The sequence below is a fragment of the Tenrec ecaudatus genome, chromosome 1 (genome assembly GCF_050624435.1).
Source record: "Tenrec ecaudatus isolate mTenEca1 chromosome 1, mTenEca1.hap1, whole genome shotgun sequence".
NCBI lineage: Eukaryota > Metazoa > Chordata > Mammalia > Afrosoricida > Tenrecidae > Tenrec > Tenrec ecaudatus.
This window is the reverse complement of record NC_134530.1, coordinates 244,954,677-244,972,356: the sequence shown is the minus strand read 5'-3', so window position 1 is coordinate 244,972,356 and position 17,680 is coordinate 244,954,677. Positions and strand designations below refer to the sequence as shown.

Below are 17,680 nucleotides of genomic sequence, written 5' to 3'. Positions count from 1 at the left end.
AGCATTAAAAAACTAGAGGTAGATTGCTTGTTTCATCGTTGCTATACTGCACTCTGACTGGCTCATCTCCTCCCCACCTTCCCACGACCCTTCTGTAAGGGGATGTTTGCCTACAGATGGGCTTTGGGTCTCCACTACGCATTCCCCTCATTCACAATGATATGATTTTTTGTTCTTTGATGTTTGATACCTGATCCCTTCAACACCTCATGATCACACAGACTGGTGTGCTTCTTCCATATGGGCTTTGTTGCTTCTGAGGTAGATGGCCACTTGCTTATCTTCAAACCTGGCATGTTCATATATTAATATATGATGATGGGGAAATAGATCTATGTACACATATTTATACCCTTAGTATTAAGGTAGCAAATGGACATTGGGCCTCTACTCAAGTACTCCCTCAATGCAAGAACACTGTTTTATTAAACTGGCATTCCATGATGCTCACCTTCCCAACACGATTGCCAAAGACAAAAACAAAGATGCATAAGCAAATGTGGTGAAGAAAGCGGATGGTTCCCGGCTATCAAAAGACATAGCATCTAGTGTCTTTACCATTTTCTTTTTTTTTCAGTTCCTAAGACAATCGGAATATGTGTTTTTTTGATGGTCTTTTTTTTTTTTTAACAATTTACTAGGGGCTCATACAACTCTTATCACAGTTCATACATATACATACATCAATTGTATAAAGCACTTCTGTACAGTCTTTGCCCTAATCATTTTTTTCTCCTCTTTTCTTTTTTTACATTTTATTAGGGACTCATACAACTCTTATCACAATCCATACATATACATACATCAATTGTAAAAAGCATATCCATACATTCCCTGCCCCAATCATTCTCAAAGCATATGCTCTCCACTTAAGCCCTTTGCATCAAAAAAAGAGGACCTTTACCATTTTCTTAAAGCTTCTTTATAATGTGCTCCTATGATGGTCCTATCTTTTAAGAAAATCTGTTAAGATTATACCTTTGGAGTGTTCCTCAAATCAGTTGCTATAACCTTCTGGATTGAGCTCTCTGTCTTGAATTTAACTGGCCACTATTTTGATTGGACTTTCTTTTTGAAGCCTTCTTAATAAGACCTAGAGCTCCACTGGTGTAGTTGTTACCTGTTAGGTTGCTGACTACAAGGTCAGTGGTATGAAACTACCAGCTGCTCGGAGGGAGAAAGACTGGGCTTTTTACTCCTGATGAAAGTTACAGTCTCAAAGCCCACAGGGACAGTTCTACCCTATCCTATAGTTGCTATGAGTCAGTATCAATTCAATGGCAGTGAGGTGGTTGTTTTTTTCCCCCCTTGTAACAAGTCTTAAATGTATTACTGAAAACCTTGTCTGCAGCAATCTGTTGATTGTGGAGACATGTTAAACATGTTTGGAATCAACCATTGCATGTATGAATTAGAACTGTAGTAGTAATACTTTTTGACTTACCTGTGTAGTAATCATAGACAGCATCACTTAAATATCTAATACAGCCAAGAAAAAAAATTTAGCCATCCTTAGGAAAGTGTAAGGACTAAAGTTAGATTGAGCGTTAAAGTCTACTAAGTATCCAGCTAGTTATTGGCTCTTCATTTATATACTTTGTTTCATAAGATGAAGGAATTCATCAGTGGTTTACAAGTTATCTGTATTTGAATTTTCTAGACTTTCTGTTGAAAATATAGGTTCCAATGTTCCAACCACTTTTCTTATTAGGCGCCATCAAGTCCGTTCACTCAGAGAGACCCCTATAACCATTACTTTGCTGGAGTTCACCATCACAGCCATGGGGTCAATCCATTCATGGAGGGTCTTCCTCTTTTCACCGGCCTACTGTACCAAAATGAAATCCTCCTCCTGACACTGGTCCCTCCCTCCTGCCAATAGATACGAAAGATGTAAGAGGAAATCTGTCGCTGCCACATAGCAAGAGCGTTCTGGCTGTGTTTCTTCAAAGACAGGTGTTTTATTCTGGCAGTCCACAGAGTGTCTTTGTTACTTTGTGCTAACACCGTAATTCAGAGGCATCTGTTCTACTTCAGTGTCTCCTGTTCATTATGCAGCGTTCCTTTTCAGAACTAGGTAGGTGAAAATATCTTAGGCGTGTCAGGACACCTTAGTCCTCAAAATGACATCTTTGCCCTTTGATATTCCTGAAGAGGTCTTTTGAAGCACATTTGCCTAGTCCAACACCTCATTTGATTTCTTGACTGCCGTTTGAGGCCACTTAGAGATAGTTCAGAATTTTGGTATCGTGACATACTTCCCCCAAATCAGCCATTGTAAATCCCATGGAACTTAGTTGTCAGGATTCAAGGTTGATTTGTTGCCAGCATACAAGGGGGTTCTTTTCCAACGACCCTGGTATAGGTTGGTTCTGGTACAAGTCAAATACCACATTTTATTGTTTTTAATTTTCATTCATTATTTCCATAGTCTGCTATCTAACTCCTTTTAATAGTAAATCATAACATTGAACAATTGGGAGTGAACATGTGAGAAGGATAATAATGCACATAGTGTATGTTAAAAGGGACATAAAATATACCAAAAAGGAAGGCCTATACTCACTAAACGGTTTTGAGTGCAGTTTCTCATAAATCATGGGATATTTTAATACTAATTTTATCTATTGAAAAGATTAAATCTCACAAAGTTTAATAGTTTCACTGGATAAAGTACAGTAAAATATTAACAGAATTACTGAGGAAAGTAAATGATAAGCTTTTAAATGGTATAACAATGAAAATAAATTTAAAATTACTTTTCTTAGAAATTGGTTGGGGCGAGTGCAGGGCTGCGAACACACGGTGCTGGGAAAAAATAAAGAAATTGGTTGGGGCAAGAATTTTACATTTTGTTTGTGATTTCTAATGTGACAGATTATTTGGAGGCTTGGCAGTGAGATTCTATATTATCATCCCAAGAGCAATGTGGAGACTTTCGGCACCTTTGCGGACAGAATGAAAAATATTGGTGTCATGAATTACTTAAAGGTGAGCTCGGGCTTTGCTGATTTATATTTGTAGTGATAAGTTTTTTAATTCCTTGTTTCAGGCAGGTAATAATGTAAAAAGCATGGGCAGAAAAATAAGACAGCTAGATACAAAAAAGAAGCTGAAAGCTAGTAGGATTGTTTCTTCCTTCATGGCTTCTAGTTTCCTTCCATGTTCACTGACATACCTCAGATCTTTCAGTCAGTCATTGTTTATCACACTGTCTTCTGGAAGTTTATGCAAGTTATTTCTTAGTTGTGTCATTTGTCTCATGTGTGTTCTCTCCCAGGCTATGTAAAACTTTGATCAGATATCATGTTGTTGGGTCTCAGTGCAGCACAGTTTGACCCTTCAGGAGGTAGTGGGAGCTTCTGGACAATGCTCACTAATGACCTCCAGGTTGGTGGACTTCTTCTTGCCGTTGTTGCAGATCTCCTTACAGCATGCACTGTACCTTCTACATCATGGAATGCTTGAGGATGCGAACAGAAATCTAAGCCAGGCAGAGACATGGAGATATGGCGAAAAGTCATCTTCCCAGGAAATCTTAATCAACTTTATTCAGGCCTATAAAGGACTTTTGCAGTATTACACTTGGTCTAAGAAGAAGATGGAATTATCTAAGCTTGGTGAGTGAAAATGAGTGAACTTTTTCTTAGGGCAATGACACTGATGCATAGGTGCAGAAGGAATTTTAAGAAGGAATTTATTAATCTCTTTGCTTCCAAGTCTGACTTTCTTAGGTATTACAATGGACAGTTTTAATAATGTAAACTTTTTGACCATTCTGTATTATATTTTTTGTTGTTTATTTATTTTTTAAATTATTTATGGAGCTCATACAACTCTTATCACAATCCATACATACATCAATTCAGTAAAGCACCCTTATACATTCGTTGCCCTCATCATTCTCAAAATTCGCCTTCTTCTTGGTTCCTGGAATCAGCTCATTTTCCTTTTTTCCTTCCCTCTCCCTCCCTGATCCCCCCTCCCTCATGAACTCTTAATAACTTATGAATTATTACTCTATTCTATCTTACACTGCCCGGCAGCTCCCCTCACCCACTTTCCTGTTGCCTATCCCCCAGAGAGGAGGTTATATGTAGATCCCCGAGATCGGTTCTCCCTTTCTACACCCCCTTCCCTCCTGGTGTCGCCACTCTCTCCGCTGGTCCTGAGGGGTTCATCCGTCCTAGATTTCCTGTGTTTCCAGATCCCAACTGCACTGCTGTGCATCCTCTGGTCTAACCAGGTTTGCTAGGTAGAATTGGGATCATGAGGAAGCATTTAAGAACTAGAGGAAGGTTTTGAGTTTCATTGTTGCTACACTGAACCCTGAGTGACTCATCTCCTCCCCACTAACCCTCTGCAAGGGATGTCTAGTTATCTATAGATGGGCATTGGGTTCCCATCATGCACTCCCCTCATTCATGATGATATGATTTTTTTTCCGCCCGCCTTTGTTGCTTGAAACCTGGTCCCCTCGGCCCTTCATGATCACACATGTTGTGCTGCTTCCATGTGGGCTTTGTTGCTTCTGGGCTAGATGGCCGCTTGTTTGCTTTCAAGCCTTTTAGTCTCCAGACACTATATCTGTTAGTAGTTCGAGGTCTGTTTGTTGGCCTTTAGGAGTGTTTTCCGGTTGAGTCTGATGGGGTGCCACATCCTGGCCCCAAAGTCCATCCTTTATACTCCATCAGGACCTCCATGCTCTGCTTCCTCCGCTGCTCCATTATACGCCCCCAGTGTTTTGCCTCAGTGTGGTGGGGTCAGCTCAGCTGCACATCCCCCACTGTGTCTCAAGTGCTGTCCCGTGTAGGGCCATGGGTCAGTGCAGCATGTCGCATCTTGCCGTGGGGCCAGCTGTATGGTCCTCTGTACAATGGGCCCTTCTAGCCGGGCTATTGTCCTCTGAACTTGGTGGGCCCAGGTGTGCTCCGCTCTGTTCTTCCTCCTTGCTTTGCTTCAGCTTCCTTCTGGGTGTGGTGTGGTAGGTCAGTTCCTTTCCCACACCAGACGATCTATTTTCATTTTCTGTGGTACCCCCTTCGATGGTGGGGGTTGGGCTAATTCTGGTTGGGCTGGCGTACGGGCCAGTCTCTTTGTGTATTCCTCTGCACTTTACGTTGCCCTCCTAGTTTGGTATGTCATGGTGGGGTCCGTATGCATGTTCCAGTTCTGTGGGGACACAACCAATACTCTCTCCTGGGTGGGTTAGTGCCCTGTTCCCCCCCATACCATCCACTCGGTTTCTCCCCACTCCGCTTCTCCCTCCACCTGCCCCACTTCCCCTTCTTTATGTTGGACTCTCATGTACCTCCCAAGGTGTGGCCTGCCCTCCCTCCAACTATCTATGCTTCCACCTGTTTATTGTGAGATAGATTGTATACTTTTAATATCTCAAAAATTTCCCCAAGTTTTTAGATTTTTCATAAGTTAAATTCGTGGCATTGTATATTATTTTTTAAAACTTGGATTCCCCCTAAATTGTAAATTTTTTACAGTAGGCATTATTACATATAATAAACATCTCCCGCTATGCGTTTAGAATGGTGTTTAGTTTGTTTCATAGTGTTTTACCAAGTAATATATTTAAAGAGTGTGGCAAGATAAAGTCGTTTATTTTGTGTGTCTTTCTCAAACCTGATGCTCTTTTTCTCACATTCAGTAATGATGGTCTTCTACCCACAGATTCATGTGGTTGGAGTTGTATGATTCTCTGCACGTCTCTTTCACTTACATTGTCTTTCTCTAATTGTGCATAGTAAAGAATTAGCGTCATCTGCATTTTCCTGGACCTTGTGTCCCTTGTTTAATGACCAGTTTTTAAGAATCACTCATGTTGATTATAGCTCTAGTTTGTTCGTTTGTATGACTATGTTTTATGCGGTCCTTTCAGTACTTATTTCTTCTCTTACTGATGGCCATTTGAGTTATGCGTAACTCCGGGCTGCTTTGGCACGCATGGGCATGTGTGCTTATGCACCCAGCATGTGCTCTAGGAGTAGAAAGTGTATCCCCAGCTGTCGTAGATAATGTGCTAAATAGTCCAAAGTGGGTCCAATAGATAGAGCCCTACCAGTAGTTTAATAAGAGTTTTCTTTTGTCTGTGTTCTCCCCAACACTCATTATTGCTATATTTTTCATATTAGTCAATTTGTGGCATATAGTAGTGTCTCATTTCTTGTGATAGCATTTGTAATAGTTTTGTATATTGATGTATCATTTACGTACAAGTCACACATTTCACGTGTGTAGCTCCTTTGGGCTGTACTTCCGGGGCTGTGCAGCTATCACCGTAGGTTTAGGACAGTTTCATCTCCCCAAATAGAAACTTAAACAGATCCTCTCGATCCCCCTTCCCCTGGTAGACCGCCTCACTCACTCCCTGCCACTGAGCAATTCCAACTCACAGTGACAGAGTACAACTTCTCAGGAGGGTTTCCAAGGCTGTAAGTCTTCACAGGAGCAAAAAGCCTCATCTTTCTCCTGCCTAGACAGACCCCTTAGCCCTAAGCAATCACTGATTTACTTATTGTGCCTATAGATTTGCCTGTTACGGGCATTTCATATATAGGAATTATGATATGAGGTCTGTTGTGGCTGGCTTATCTACTTAGCAGTCAAGGTTTGAACATGTGGTAGTGTGTATCAGTACTTTATTTTTTATGGCCAATAGTATTCCATTGTGACTATCCCACATTTTGCTTTTACACACATCAGTGCGTTTCTGCCTGTTGGATATTATAAGGAATGCATTCAAGATCAGGTAAAAATTATTATGGAGGCTGCACTTGGTGACTAGAAGCCTTCTTCTGTATTAAAGCCATGTCCACCTTATACTTTCCATTTTTAAAATGGACATACATTTTCATATCTTTTGAATATGTACCTGAGAGTGATTTGCTGAGTCATATGGTAACTGCTTCACCTTTCGAAGAACTTTGCTTTCCAAGCGGCTGCACCGCTTTACCTCCACCAGCTGTGCCTGCGGGCTCTGCTTTTCCAGCACTAGGCTTGTTTAGTTCGTAGGCATCGTAGTGGGTGTGGAGTATTTCTTATTATGATTTTGATTTGCAGGACTTCCGTGAGCATCTTTTCATGTGTCCATGGTCTGTTTGCATACTTTCCATAGAGAAATGTGTATTCAGACCATTTGCTCATATTTTAATTGAACTGTTTGTCTTTTTATTATGGAAATATAAGAGTTCTTTATAGATACTAGATTAAAAAACACAAGCTCACTGCTGAGTGGATTTTGTCTCCCCGCGACCCTCTGGACTTAGTAGAAGAGCCCCCTGTGACTTTCTGGGGCTATAAATCTCTGGGAACAAAAAGCCTCATCTCACAAGGTGCAGCTGGTGGGTTTGAACCATTGGCCTTGTAGTTAGCAGCCCAAGGCGTAACCTATGTTGCCACTTAAATTCTTATCAGATATATGGTTTGCAAGTAGCTTCTTCTAATTTGTGGGATGTCTTTTAATAATAATGAATAGTGTTGTCTTTAACTGGTGGCTAGAATTCAACAGTGAAGCCACCATGACTACGCCTGTCTTCATGGGGAATTTGTTGATGACTAATCCAGCAGTAGTCCTCACGCTGAATGAGGTTTAAACATCTTATTTTTGTGCAGATGAGGATGATTATGCATATAGCACGGCAACCCAGAATATGCTCAACCACAGCTGGAAGACGTCTGTAAATCTTTCTGCATTGATTAAAGTTCCTGGAGTTTGGGACCCTTTTGTAAAAAGTTATGTAGAGGTAAGACTTTTCATAAAGTGTTATTAGCTTCATTTTTTTGCTAAGCCCATGCCTAAAACTAATGGAGACAATTACAAAGAAATATAGCTTCTCTTGTTCAGCTGTCTGAATAATTTTATTTTATGAGTATACTGTTAATTTTACTGTGTTTGTTTTCATCACTAGATAATCTGTTACAGATGCTTGTAGATAAATGGAAGTGTAGTTGTAAATTATCGTGCTGGACTCTTGCTGAGGTTAAAAGGAAAGCAGAAGGATTTTTTATGATTTGATGAGATTAATATAAAGGAAGAGAAGAAAATCTGAAACTAGGTCACAGTGCATGAGGGGAAGTGTAATTGGTGTTTAGGAGGTTCTTAATGGTGCTCTTTCATCCCAGAGCTGTTGTGAAAGGTGTGTCGTCGGCACTGGGCTCTAGGAATAAATCTGGACAATAAATTGCTTGGGGTCAGTTTGATGAGTGCTGAATTGTGCTGCCAAAAATAACTTCTGAAACGAAATGCCAGTGGCTCTGGGGATTCCTGTGTAAAGATGGGAGCCAACAGAAAAAGTGTAATCTGTGCACTCTTTTGAGGGCTGAAGCTATGGGGGCACTGAGGTTAGTTGCTTCACGTGATCTTTTTCCAGTTATTAGTAGGCTCTGCTTTGAGAAATCAGTTTCTTTTAGGAACAGTTTTTCTGTTGAAGGCACTGCATTTTTATAGTATATAAATGTTAAGGGGAAAAATGGAAAACCCTGTAGGCGTGTTAACAAGCCATGTTCTGAGTTCCACACAGCTTATAACATAATGCTGGTCAACACAAACAGTATGGCAGTACTGTTATTGCCTGTGCGTTATTGCTTGCCAGTTTAGAGTTTTTTTGGTATTTATCAGTAAAGCTTTTTATTATCCTTTGTCTAGGTCTCTGACAGAATTTAGCTAAGCAATTCTGACTTACTTTATATAGATGCTGGAGTTCTATGGGGATCAAGACGGAGCCCGGGAGATCCTCACCAATTACGCATATGATGAGAAGTTCCCAGCAAATCCGAATGCCCATGTCTACCTGTACAACTTTCTAAAGAGGGAGAAGGCACCCAGAGATAAACTGATCAGTGTGCTTAAGGTATAGACTTTTTACGTCAGGCTTTGAACGGGGCCGAGAGTCTGCTTTAAAATGTCCTTAGGTCAGTGCTCTTCACCTTCTGTAGAGCATTTTACTGAGGTAAGCCGAGGGCACAGCCAAAGGCGGTAGGCAGCCCTCCCTCCTTCCCATGGGAAACAGAGCAAAACATCAGCATTTCAGCAGCTCCTTGCCACCCTGCTTGGAAAGCTCTACGTTGATATTTTTTTAATAGACAATGTTTTGAAATGCAATTTGCAGACAGATGAACCTATTTTAAGGCATCGTTGGGGGCATTGCGGCAAATGTATTTATGTAACCACCAGGATCATCAAGATAGAAGACACTTCCATCACCTCAGCAAGTTCCCCTCTTCCCCGTACAGCCAATGTGTCCTACCTTCCTGACCCCAGCAATCACTGACCTGCTCTCTGTCACGGAGACCTAGTTCACTACTTCTGGAATGTCTTATAAATGGAATCCTGTCACAATCTTTTGATTAGCATGATGTTTTTGAGATTGTTCCATGTTATTGCATGTGTTAGTAATTTATACCTTATCGTTGCTTAGTAGTGATCTTATTTTATACCTTCACTTCTTATTGGACATTTGGATGAGTTTTACCTTTTTGCTATTATGAATAATGCTGCGATAAACATCCAAGCATACGTCTTTGTGTGCATGTATATTCTTAATTCTTTTGCTTATATGTTTAAAGTATACATTTAACTTAAAAAAACAACTACCATCTGCTTTCTGAAGTAACAGTACTATTGGTATTTCTACCAACACTGTCTGAAAGTCCAGTTTTTTTACATCCTTGCCAACTAACTCAAATCAAACCCACCTTCATTGAGTCAGTTCTGACTCATAGTGATCCTATATTTTAAATTTCATGGGAGCAGATGCTTCATTTTTCTCCTGCAGAGCAGCTGGTGACATGGAATCATGGACCTTGCAGTTAGCAGCCCTGGTCCAGCCCACCGCACAGAGGGCACGTTTCCTTGTTCACAGACTTTAAGTCATGGCTGTTCTAGTGGGTGTGTAAGGGAGTCCTGTCTGGGCAGTGGGCAGAGCACTTGACTGCTAACAGTAAGCTCTGTGGGTGAAAGCCGTGGCGGTCTGCTTCCTAAAGAGTTTCGTGCTAGAAAACCCTTTGGAGCAGTTCTGCTCCTTCTCTCTGTCCCACAGGGCTTCTGTGTTTTGTTTTAGTGCGTATGTAGTAGTAGCTCATTGTGGTTTTCATTCTCATTCCATTATTACAAATAATCTTCAGGGTCTTTTGAAGAGCAGTTAGCCCAGCCTCTTCCTGTCTTCTTTTGTGACGGGTCTTTTCAACTATTTTATCTCTTTTGGGAGGAGTTGTCACATTGATTTGGAGGAGTTGAGTTTGTTTTTTTACGTTTCAGTGTTTTTAATATAACAGGGTGTGTGTGTGTGTGTTGTGTTGTTGTTGTTGTCGTCAGGTGCCATTGGGTTAATTCCGACCCTTAGCAACCCTGTGCACAATAAGAACAGGACGGGGGGGGGGCTAGTGGGGGATGGGGGCGTTTGTGGTGGTGAGGGCTCAGTTATGTGAGTGCTGAATATTTCCCCCCAATGTGTGGCTTGTCTGTTTGTTTCTTTAACAGAGTGGAATTGAAAAATTATGATGAAATCCAATTGATGCAATTTTACCTCTTTTGGAGGTGGGGGGTGGTGGTTAATGCGTTTTTAGTTTAAGAAGTCTGCCTACTGGACCATATGGAGTGTTGAAGTTTTATGTTTCGGTCTATGATAGATTTTTAGCTAATTGTTCTGTGAGTGAGATAAGGTCAAGATTCATCTTTTTCAAGATTGCTGCATCAACATTTATTGGAAAGACTTCTTTCTGCATTGAATTAGATTGGTAATTTTGTTGAAAATTAGCTGACCCTCTATAGTACCAATACCATGTCTCTTGATTACTATAACAAACTCCGGAATCATGACCTGCAGGTCGTGTAAATTTGCCTTCCCTTTTAAAAAATTAATTGAATTTTACAGTTACTTTGAATTTCTGTTTTGTGTATCTGTATATCTTTTGTTACAAAAAATATCCTGCATATCTTTTGTTACAAAAAAATCCTGCTTTTGTTACAAAATATCCTGCTGTTTAAAAAAAAACCCTGCTTTTGTTACAAAAAATATCCTGTGGAAAGAATTAACATCTTAACAATATTGAAGTTTTCAAACAGCAAACATGGTACATCTCTCTATTTATTTAGGCTTTTAATTTTTCTCTGAGATTTTTTTTCTTCCTTTTTAAGGATAGGTGTATTAGTCTGGGTACTTTAGAGAAACAAATCCACAGAAACTCAGGTATAAGAGAGAGTTTTATATATAGGTTAAGTGTGCATCAAGAAAACATTCCAACCCAGTGCCACCCAAGCCCACAAGTCCAACATTAACCCATATATCCAACACCAATCCACAAAGTCCTCCTCCATCTTACATGCTCACATAATGATGCTGACTGCAGAAGGAAAGCCGAGTCAGTGAATGTGTAATCATCTCAGCACTGGCAGGGGTCTCCATATGTCTGCTCCAGCACCCAGGGCTGCATTGGGGTAGGTCTATGTGACTTCTCCTTGGGGATGTCTTGCAGGAAGTCAGCCTTGCAAGCTGAAGCTGGGAACTGCTAAATCAGCTGCACCTTTGTCCAACTATTAAAAGCAAGAGACCCGAGAACTAGAAAGGCGAAGCTCACCGAGCCATTTATCATTCTGCCCTTCAATTAATCCCACATGTGTTTATCGGCCAGGTTGGCACAATAAACTAACTCAATAGGTGTTTCACTAATTTTTTTGTGGTAAAATGTCCATCACACACAGTTTGCCAGTTCATTGATTGGTAATTAGTCATACTTGCACTTTGTGTAACCATCCAGCAGTATTTGTTTCCATAATTTTTCATTACCCCACATAGAAGGTTTGTGCCTATGCTCGCCCTCTCCCCAGGCCGTGGTAGCCTCTGATCTATGGTCTCTCCTGATGCATTTATCTGTTCTACGTTTTTTGGATTTTGTAGGAGTTGAGTATTTATAACATGTATGTTTTAATTTATTGCATTCTACTCCAGAGTTAATACTTTTGTACATTACATAAAATACAGCATCCTTTCATCGGTACAGTTTTATTTACTAACCTTTCCCTTATTTTACAGTGATATATGTTTTTATGTATAGCAGAAATCCCATGGTAGATATTTAAAAACATGTATTCTCATGTCTTAAAAAGTACATTGTTAAACAAAAAGTACACAGATACTCATTTATTTTCACCTGTATATTTATCATTCTGGCCCTTGTCATTCCTTCTTCTAGATTGGAGTTTCCATGTGATGTCATTTTCTTTTAGTCTGCAGAACATCTTTCAGCATTTATTGTATTTCCAGTTTGCTGGCAATGAGTTTTTGAATCTTATTTTATCTGCAGTTTGAGGGATAGTTTTGCTGGTTATAGAATTATTTATTGACTTTTTTTTTATTTCTTTAACTATTCGCTGGTGGAACTGGTGTTTTTGTGACAATAAGCCACTATTCACCTCTGAATTCCCTCTACATATTATGTTTGTTTCCTGTGGCTGTTTTTAAAAATTCCATATCATTAGATTTCAGATACTGGTCAGCCTCGGTGTTTCTTATATTTGTCATGGTGGAGGACTGCTGTGCTTTTCTGGATTTTAAAATTGATTTCATGTAGCATATTGGAGTTTCCAGTGATTATTTTTTGTCATACCATATTTTTATCTCTTGCCTGTACAACTGGAAATCTGTAAAACACTTTGCTATTTCCTTTGGGAAGAGTAAAACATTGAATATTTTGAGTAAACACACTGGAAATATATATTGACTCTAAATTGCTAAAGTAACAGAACAATTTCTCATGTTTTAAATGTAGAAGAGTAAATTATAAAAGTTAGGCTGAGTGAAATCCTCTTGTCAAGCTACTTTTAAGACCTAATAGCTCTAATGTATACTTTCATATTCATCAAAATCTGTTTATCCAGCTGCGATAGTTTATTGTGCCAGCCTGGCCGATAAACACAAGTAGGATTAATTGAAGGGCAGAGGGATAAATGGCTTGGTGAGCCTCACCTTGCTTGTTCTGTGCCTCAGTTTAAAGGGGTACACTACCTGTGGGATGCCTAGCCTGTGGACTGTGTCGCTGTAAGTTGAGGTTCCTTTAAGCCCACACGATTGGAATGTTCATCTCTGGAGCTGGGGACTGACAGTTGGGGACCTGCCTTGCTGTTTGCTGCCTGGATATATATAGCCCAGCTCTCTCTACAGAAGGGGACTGGCAACTGGCAGCTCTCAAGCCTTGAAGGACTGCTAGTGTCTCACTGCTTTATAATTTAACTGTTAATTTATAGTATTATCTATCTATATAATTTAATGGTTTATTTCTTGAATTATATATCTATCTTTATAAATATATTTATATATAATTACTAGCAATCTGGTTTGTCTCTCTAGAGAACCCTGTCCAAAACACCAGCCAAACCTATAAAGATAGAAGCTGTATGCTTATAAATTTTTCTAACAGACTCTTTTATTACGTATACTACTTTAAGTGGTTATGAGTTGGCCTGTTAAATGCAAGCTCAGCAGTTTGAAGCCACCAACCACTATGAGCAAAATTGAGGCTTTCTACTGCTGTAAATACTGAACAGTCTCTGAAACTCACAGGGGTAGTTCTACCCTGCCTTGGAGGGTCGCCATGAGTCAGAATCATCTCAGTGACAGTGAGTTATGGTTTTACTTTAATTTTACTCTTCAAGATATCTCTTTGACTCATTAATACAATAAAATATTAAGGATAATTAATACAAGGTAAATAGTATCTTCACTTAGTTTAATTAAATTTTTAAAATCACTTAAAAATGCTATAAGAAACAACTAAGATTTTAAAAATGTATTTCAGACCCCAGTTCTCAGTAATACACTTGCCTTAGCCTTATTATGATAGCTTTAAGAATCAAAAAGGATACTGAGTAAAAAACATTGCATGAAGATCAGCTAACTCTAAGCTCATTCTTCCCTCAGTCTTTTAAGTAAGGTAGAAGCTAATTATGGAGACTTTTATGGAACAAATTGTTACCAGGGGTTAGTCTTGGACTTAACCAAAATGAACCAGAGAGAACAAGGCCCCATAAAAACTAAGACTCTTACTGGGCTAGTTAAATGCAAGGCAGAGAGATTAGCTCAGGAATTTATGGGAGTTTATTGAGATTCCAAATGGGTACTCTGAAGATTTTCACAAAGAAATTTGAAGGACATGGAGAACTTCATTAGTGAGAAAAAGGTCAGGAAAGTTGCACTGAGGGTGATGACAGTGCACCTCCTCATTCTTTGAGGGTACCAAAGGCTGTCTTCCAAAAATTGTGTTGCTTAGTTAGCCGCACTTGCCCTACAGCCCCGATCTTGCCCTTTCATATTTCTTTGCTCCCCAAACTCAGCGAACATTTACTTATTTATTTTTAATAGATTTGATATAAAATTCACATCACATACATCCTGAGTTAAGTTGCTTTCTAAAGAGTTGTGTATACATCATCACAGTCGGTTTGAGTGCTTCCTACCCCCTCCTGCATTCATTATCTGCTTCTCCCTGATTCCCCCTTCCCTGTACAAACCATTGTATCTATGTGTCCACTCCTGTGCTTCATAAACTGGGAAGCCTAGAAGAAACAAAAACAGAACAGAAAGAAAATAATAATATAAAGATTAAGAATAAAAATAAAAGTAAGAAAGATTATGGATTGGGATAAGAGTTGTATGAGCCCCTAATAAAATGTAAAAAAAAAAAAAAGAAAGAAAGAAAGACAAGGAAGGCCACCAGCAATATTTTTTCAAAACCAGAGGAGAAATTTTTGTCATGGAACAAGCAAGAAATACTTAAGCCTAGTGCAAATTCAAGTTGGGTCAAGAGGGACATCAACTGATACATCATATTATACTATAGTTCGATTCATCATAATTAAATTTATAGTAATTTCTGTCTGATAAAGCTGTTTGGGTCCCTCGCCTGTGGCCAGACGGGACCTGTCAGAGGCTTAATCTGACTAGATGACTCTGCAGATGGATTTGGACTCCAGCTGCCTTCCATAGACTTGCATACATTGGGTGTTCACAATTTAAGCTCTGATATGTTTCCTTCCTCATATTTGGATTTCGTTATTGTCCTCTTTGGATCACACAGGCTGGTGTGCTTCTGCCATGTGGACTTAGTTGACTCTCTCACTTAAATGGCTGCTTGTTTGAATACAAGCCTTTAAGACCCCAGACACTATTACAATTGATAGCCAGGCACCATCTGCTTTCTTCACCCTTTTCCATAGCATCCTCATCTTCAGTAATCTCTTCATGAAAAGCAAGTATTGAGCAGGGCCATGTTATAAGAACTCACTGTTCTTGCATTGGAGCTAGAGTTTAGTGGGAACCAAGAATCCAACTGCTTGTCTACAGGATATGAACAACTCTGGTCTACTTTGGAGTCATGTTTAACGAAAACTAAACCCAAAAAGAACAACCCCCAGAAAACAAACACCCCCCCCAAAAAAACCCAAAACAGACAACAAAAACATTGTCAATCATCCCTCTGGGGTAGAGGTCATTTCAAAGGAACATGATTTGAGTCCTTTGAGGGTGCCCGCTCTTCGTTTCGTTGGGTGTTAATGGAAGAGTGCAGAAGTTTTTGGGGAAGGGTTAGAAAGATGGGAAAACCACCTTTAGAAGTGTGTAGACCTAGATGGAGGCTATGTCGAGAAACATTCACTTTATATTTTGATATTTCTTTTAAAAAAGTTTATAATTTTGCAGTAATACTTTACATGTACTTAATGATGACATTTTTTCGAAACTGATGAAAGACTTTGAGTTAATGTTCAATTTCCTATTTAATCTGGTTACTGACAATTTGGTTTTATCTAGTTTAGAAAAATTTGTTGAATGTTTGTATATATTTTTTAGATATGTTTTATTTTTATACAATAGAAAATGACAAATTATTGAGCTCTGTGTAGAATTCTGTAAATCATCAGACAAATGTGATTTTTATTAGAGCTGAGTTTTAAAAACTTTTAAGAGAAATGAAAAAGCTTAACTGTTGTTTTGGATATTTTTCCAGTGTATGGTCAAAGTACCTCCAATAAACACAGAATTAATGAATTTTTACTAATTATATATGCTGATACAATACATTTTATTTTAAATTTTTACACATATATAAAAATAGTCAATTTTTTCCTAAAGAGAGAAAATTTGACTTTCTAGTATGTAAAAAAATTTATTTCATTATACTGTGTAAAACAGACCTTGAACTATTAAAAAATTACACTGTGTTTCTTAATATAATCTTCCAAAATAGCTAACTTATCATATTGAGTTTTTTGTTTTGCAAAAATATTCTGTAGCTTCCCTAATCAGTATATTAAATTCCGACTCCCCTCACCCATGTGATAATGATGTTTTACCAATTGTCTTCAGTCCTGACTTCTAAAAATAATTAAAATTTTTTAAATGGAGTAAACAATATAAAAGTGTATCAGATCCTCATTTATTTCCTCCAAATCTAACAATGATCTTGTTATTTGTGAGATTTTTTTTAAAAGCTTTATAGTAAACACTTTTCTATATCCAAATTGAAAGCAGATAAGATAAAATTATCCACTGAAATCTTTATTTATTTGCAAAAGCATAATAGACAAGAGCTTTTCTTGAAAACAAGCAGAAATTTGAAAATGCATATAGAGTGTGAAAATGAGTTATTTTATCTTTCAGATTTTGTATCAGATTGTACCATCTCATCAATTGATGTTAGAATTCCATAGAATTCTTAGAAGTTCAGGTAAGAATATTTTGTGTTCTAATTGTTTGTTCAGATAAGTCACAGAACAGGGGACTGACAAAGTATCACCAGTCAGTCAAATCCACCCACTGCATAAAGTTCTGTTGGAACATAGCCACGCCCACTCATGCATTTATTATCTGACTCCTTTCTCACTGTATGGTAAACTAGTACTTTTGATGGATCATGTGGACCCAAAGTCTAAAATATTTATTCTTTGGTTCTTTACTGAAAGTTTGCTGATCCTGTTGTAGAATATTAGGCAATTGTTAGCAAAAGTTTACCTCACTAATCCTTAGGGGTTTCAGGTCAGCACAGAAAAGATCATATTCCTTCGCTGAATTAAATCAGCTCAGTAAGCCTGATTGTACTGGGATGGTCCATGTCCATCTCCTAAGGGAAGAGAGCATAGAATATGAACAAATAGGTCATAAAACCCCAAAACCAAACTCAGCGCCATCAAGTCGATTCCAACTCATAATGACATTATAGGACAAAGTAGAACTGACCCTATGGGTTTTAGAGTCTGAAAATGTTTTAGGAGCAGAAAGCCTCCATTTTCTCTTTTGGAGTGGCTGGTGGTTTCGAGCTGCTGACCTTGTGGTTAGCAGTCCAATGCTAGCCTACTATGCTACCAGCGCTCCTCACCTATTAGGGCAGCTATGTTAAATCATGTTTTCAGTATTGTATAAAGAGAAGAGTATATAACATATCCCTAAATCAAACCCACTGTTTGTTTTTTAATCGTTTATTGGCATTTAATTCAATGTTATGCACTTCAATAGTTACGTCGTAACAAAAAGTTGTACAGTCATCATTACAATCAGTTCTAGGACATTTTCTTTTTTTTTAATAATTCATTTTATTGGGGCTCATACAACTCTTATCACAATCCATACATACATCAATTGAGTAAAGCACCCTTATACATTTGTTGCCCTCATACTCA

The 17,680-nt window shown here is 38.7% G+C and overlaps 1 protein-coding gene across 4 annotated transcripts in view; it reads left to right on the top strand.

Annotated features, from left to right (window-relative positions):
• The window catches only part of TAF1A (TATA-box binding protein associated factor, RNA polymerase I subunit A), a 37,105-nt gene that overhangs the window by 9,440 nt on the left and 9,985 nt on the right, over positions 1 to 17,680 (top strand). For all 4 annotated transcript variants that reach the window (XM_075530478.1, XM_075530479.1, XM_075530476.1 and 1 more), the window contains 5 exons: positions 2,878 to 2,991; positions 3,422 to 3,620; positions 7,627 to 7,757; positions 8,706 to 8,864; positions 16,665 to 16,731. In XM_075530478.1, the coding sequence (XP_075386593.1) occupies positions 2,878 to 2,991; positions 3,422 to 3,620; positions 7,627 to 7,757; positions 8,706 to 8,864; positions 16,665 to 16,731 (670 nt within the window). The remainder of the gene's footprint in view (positions 1 to 2,877; positions 2,992 to 3,421; positions 3,621 to 7,626; positions 7,758 to 8,705; positions 8,865 to 16,664; positions 16,732 to 17,680) is intronic.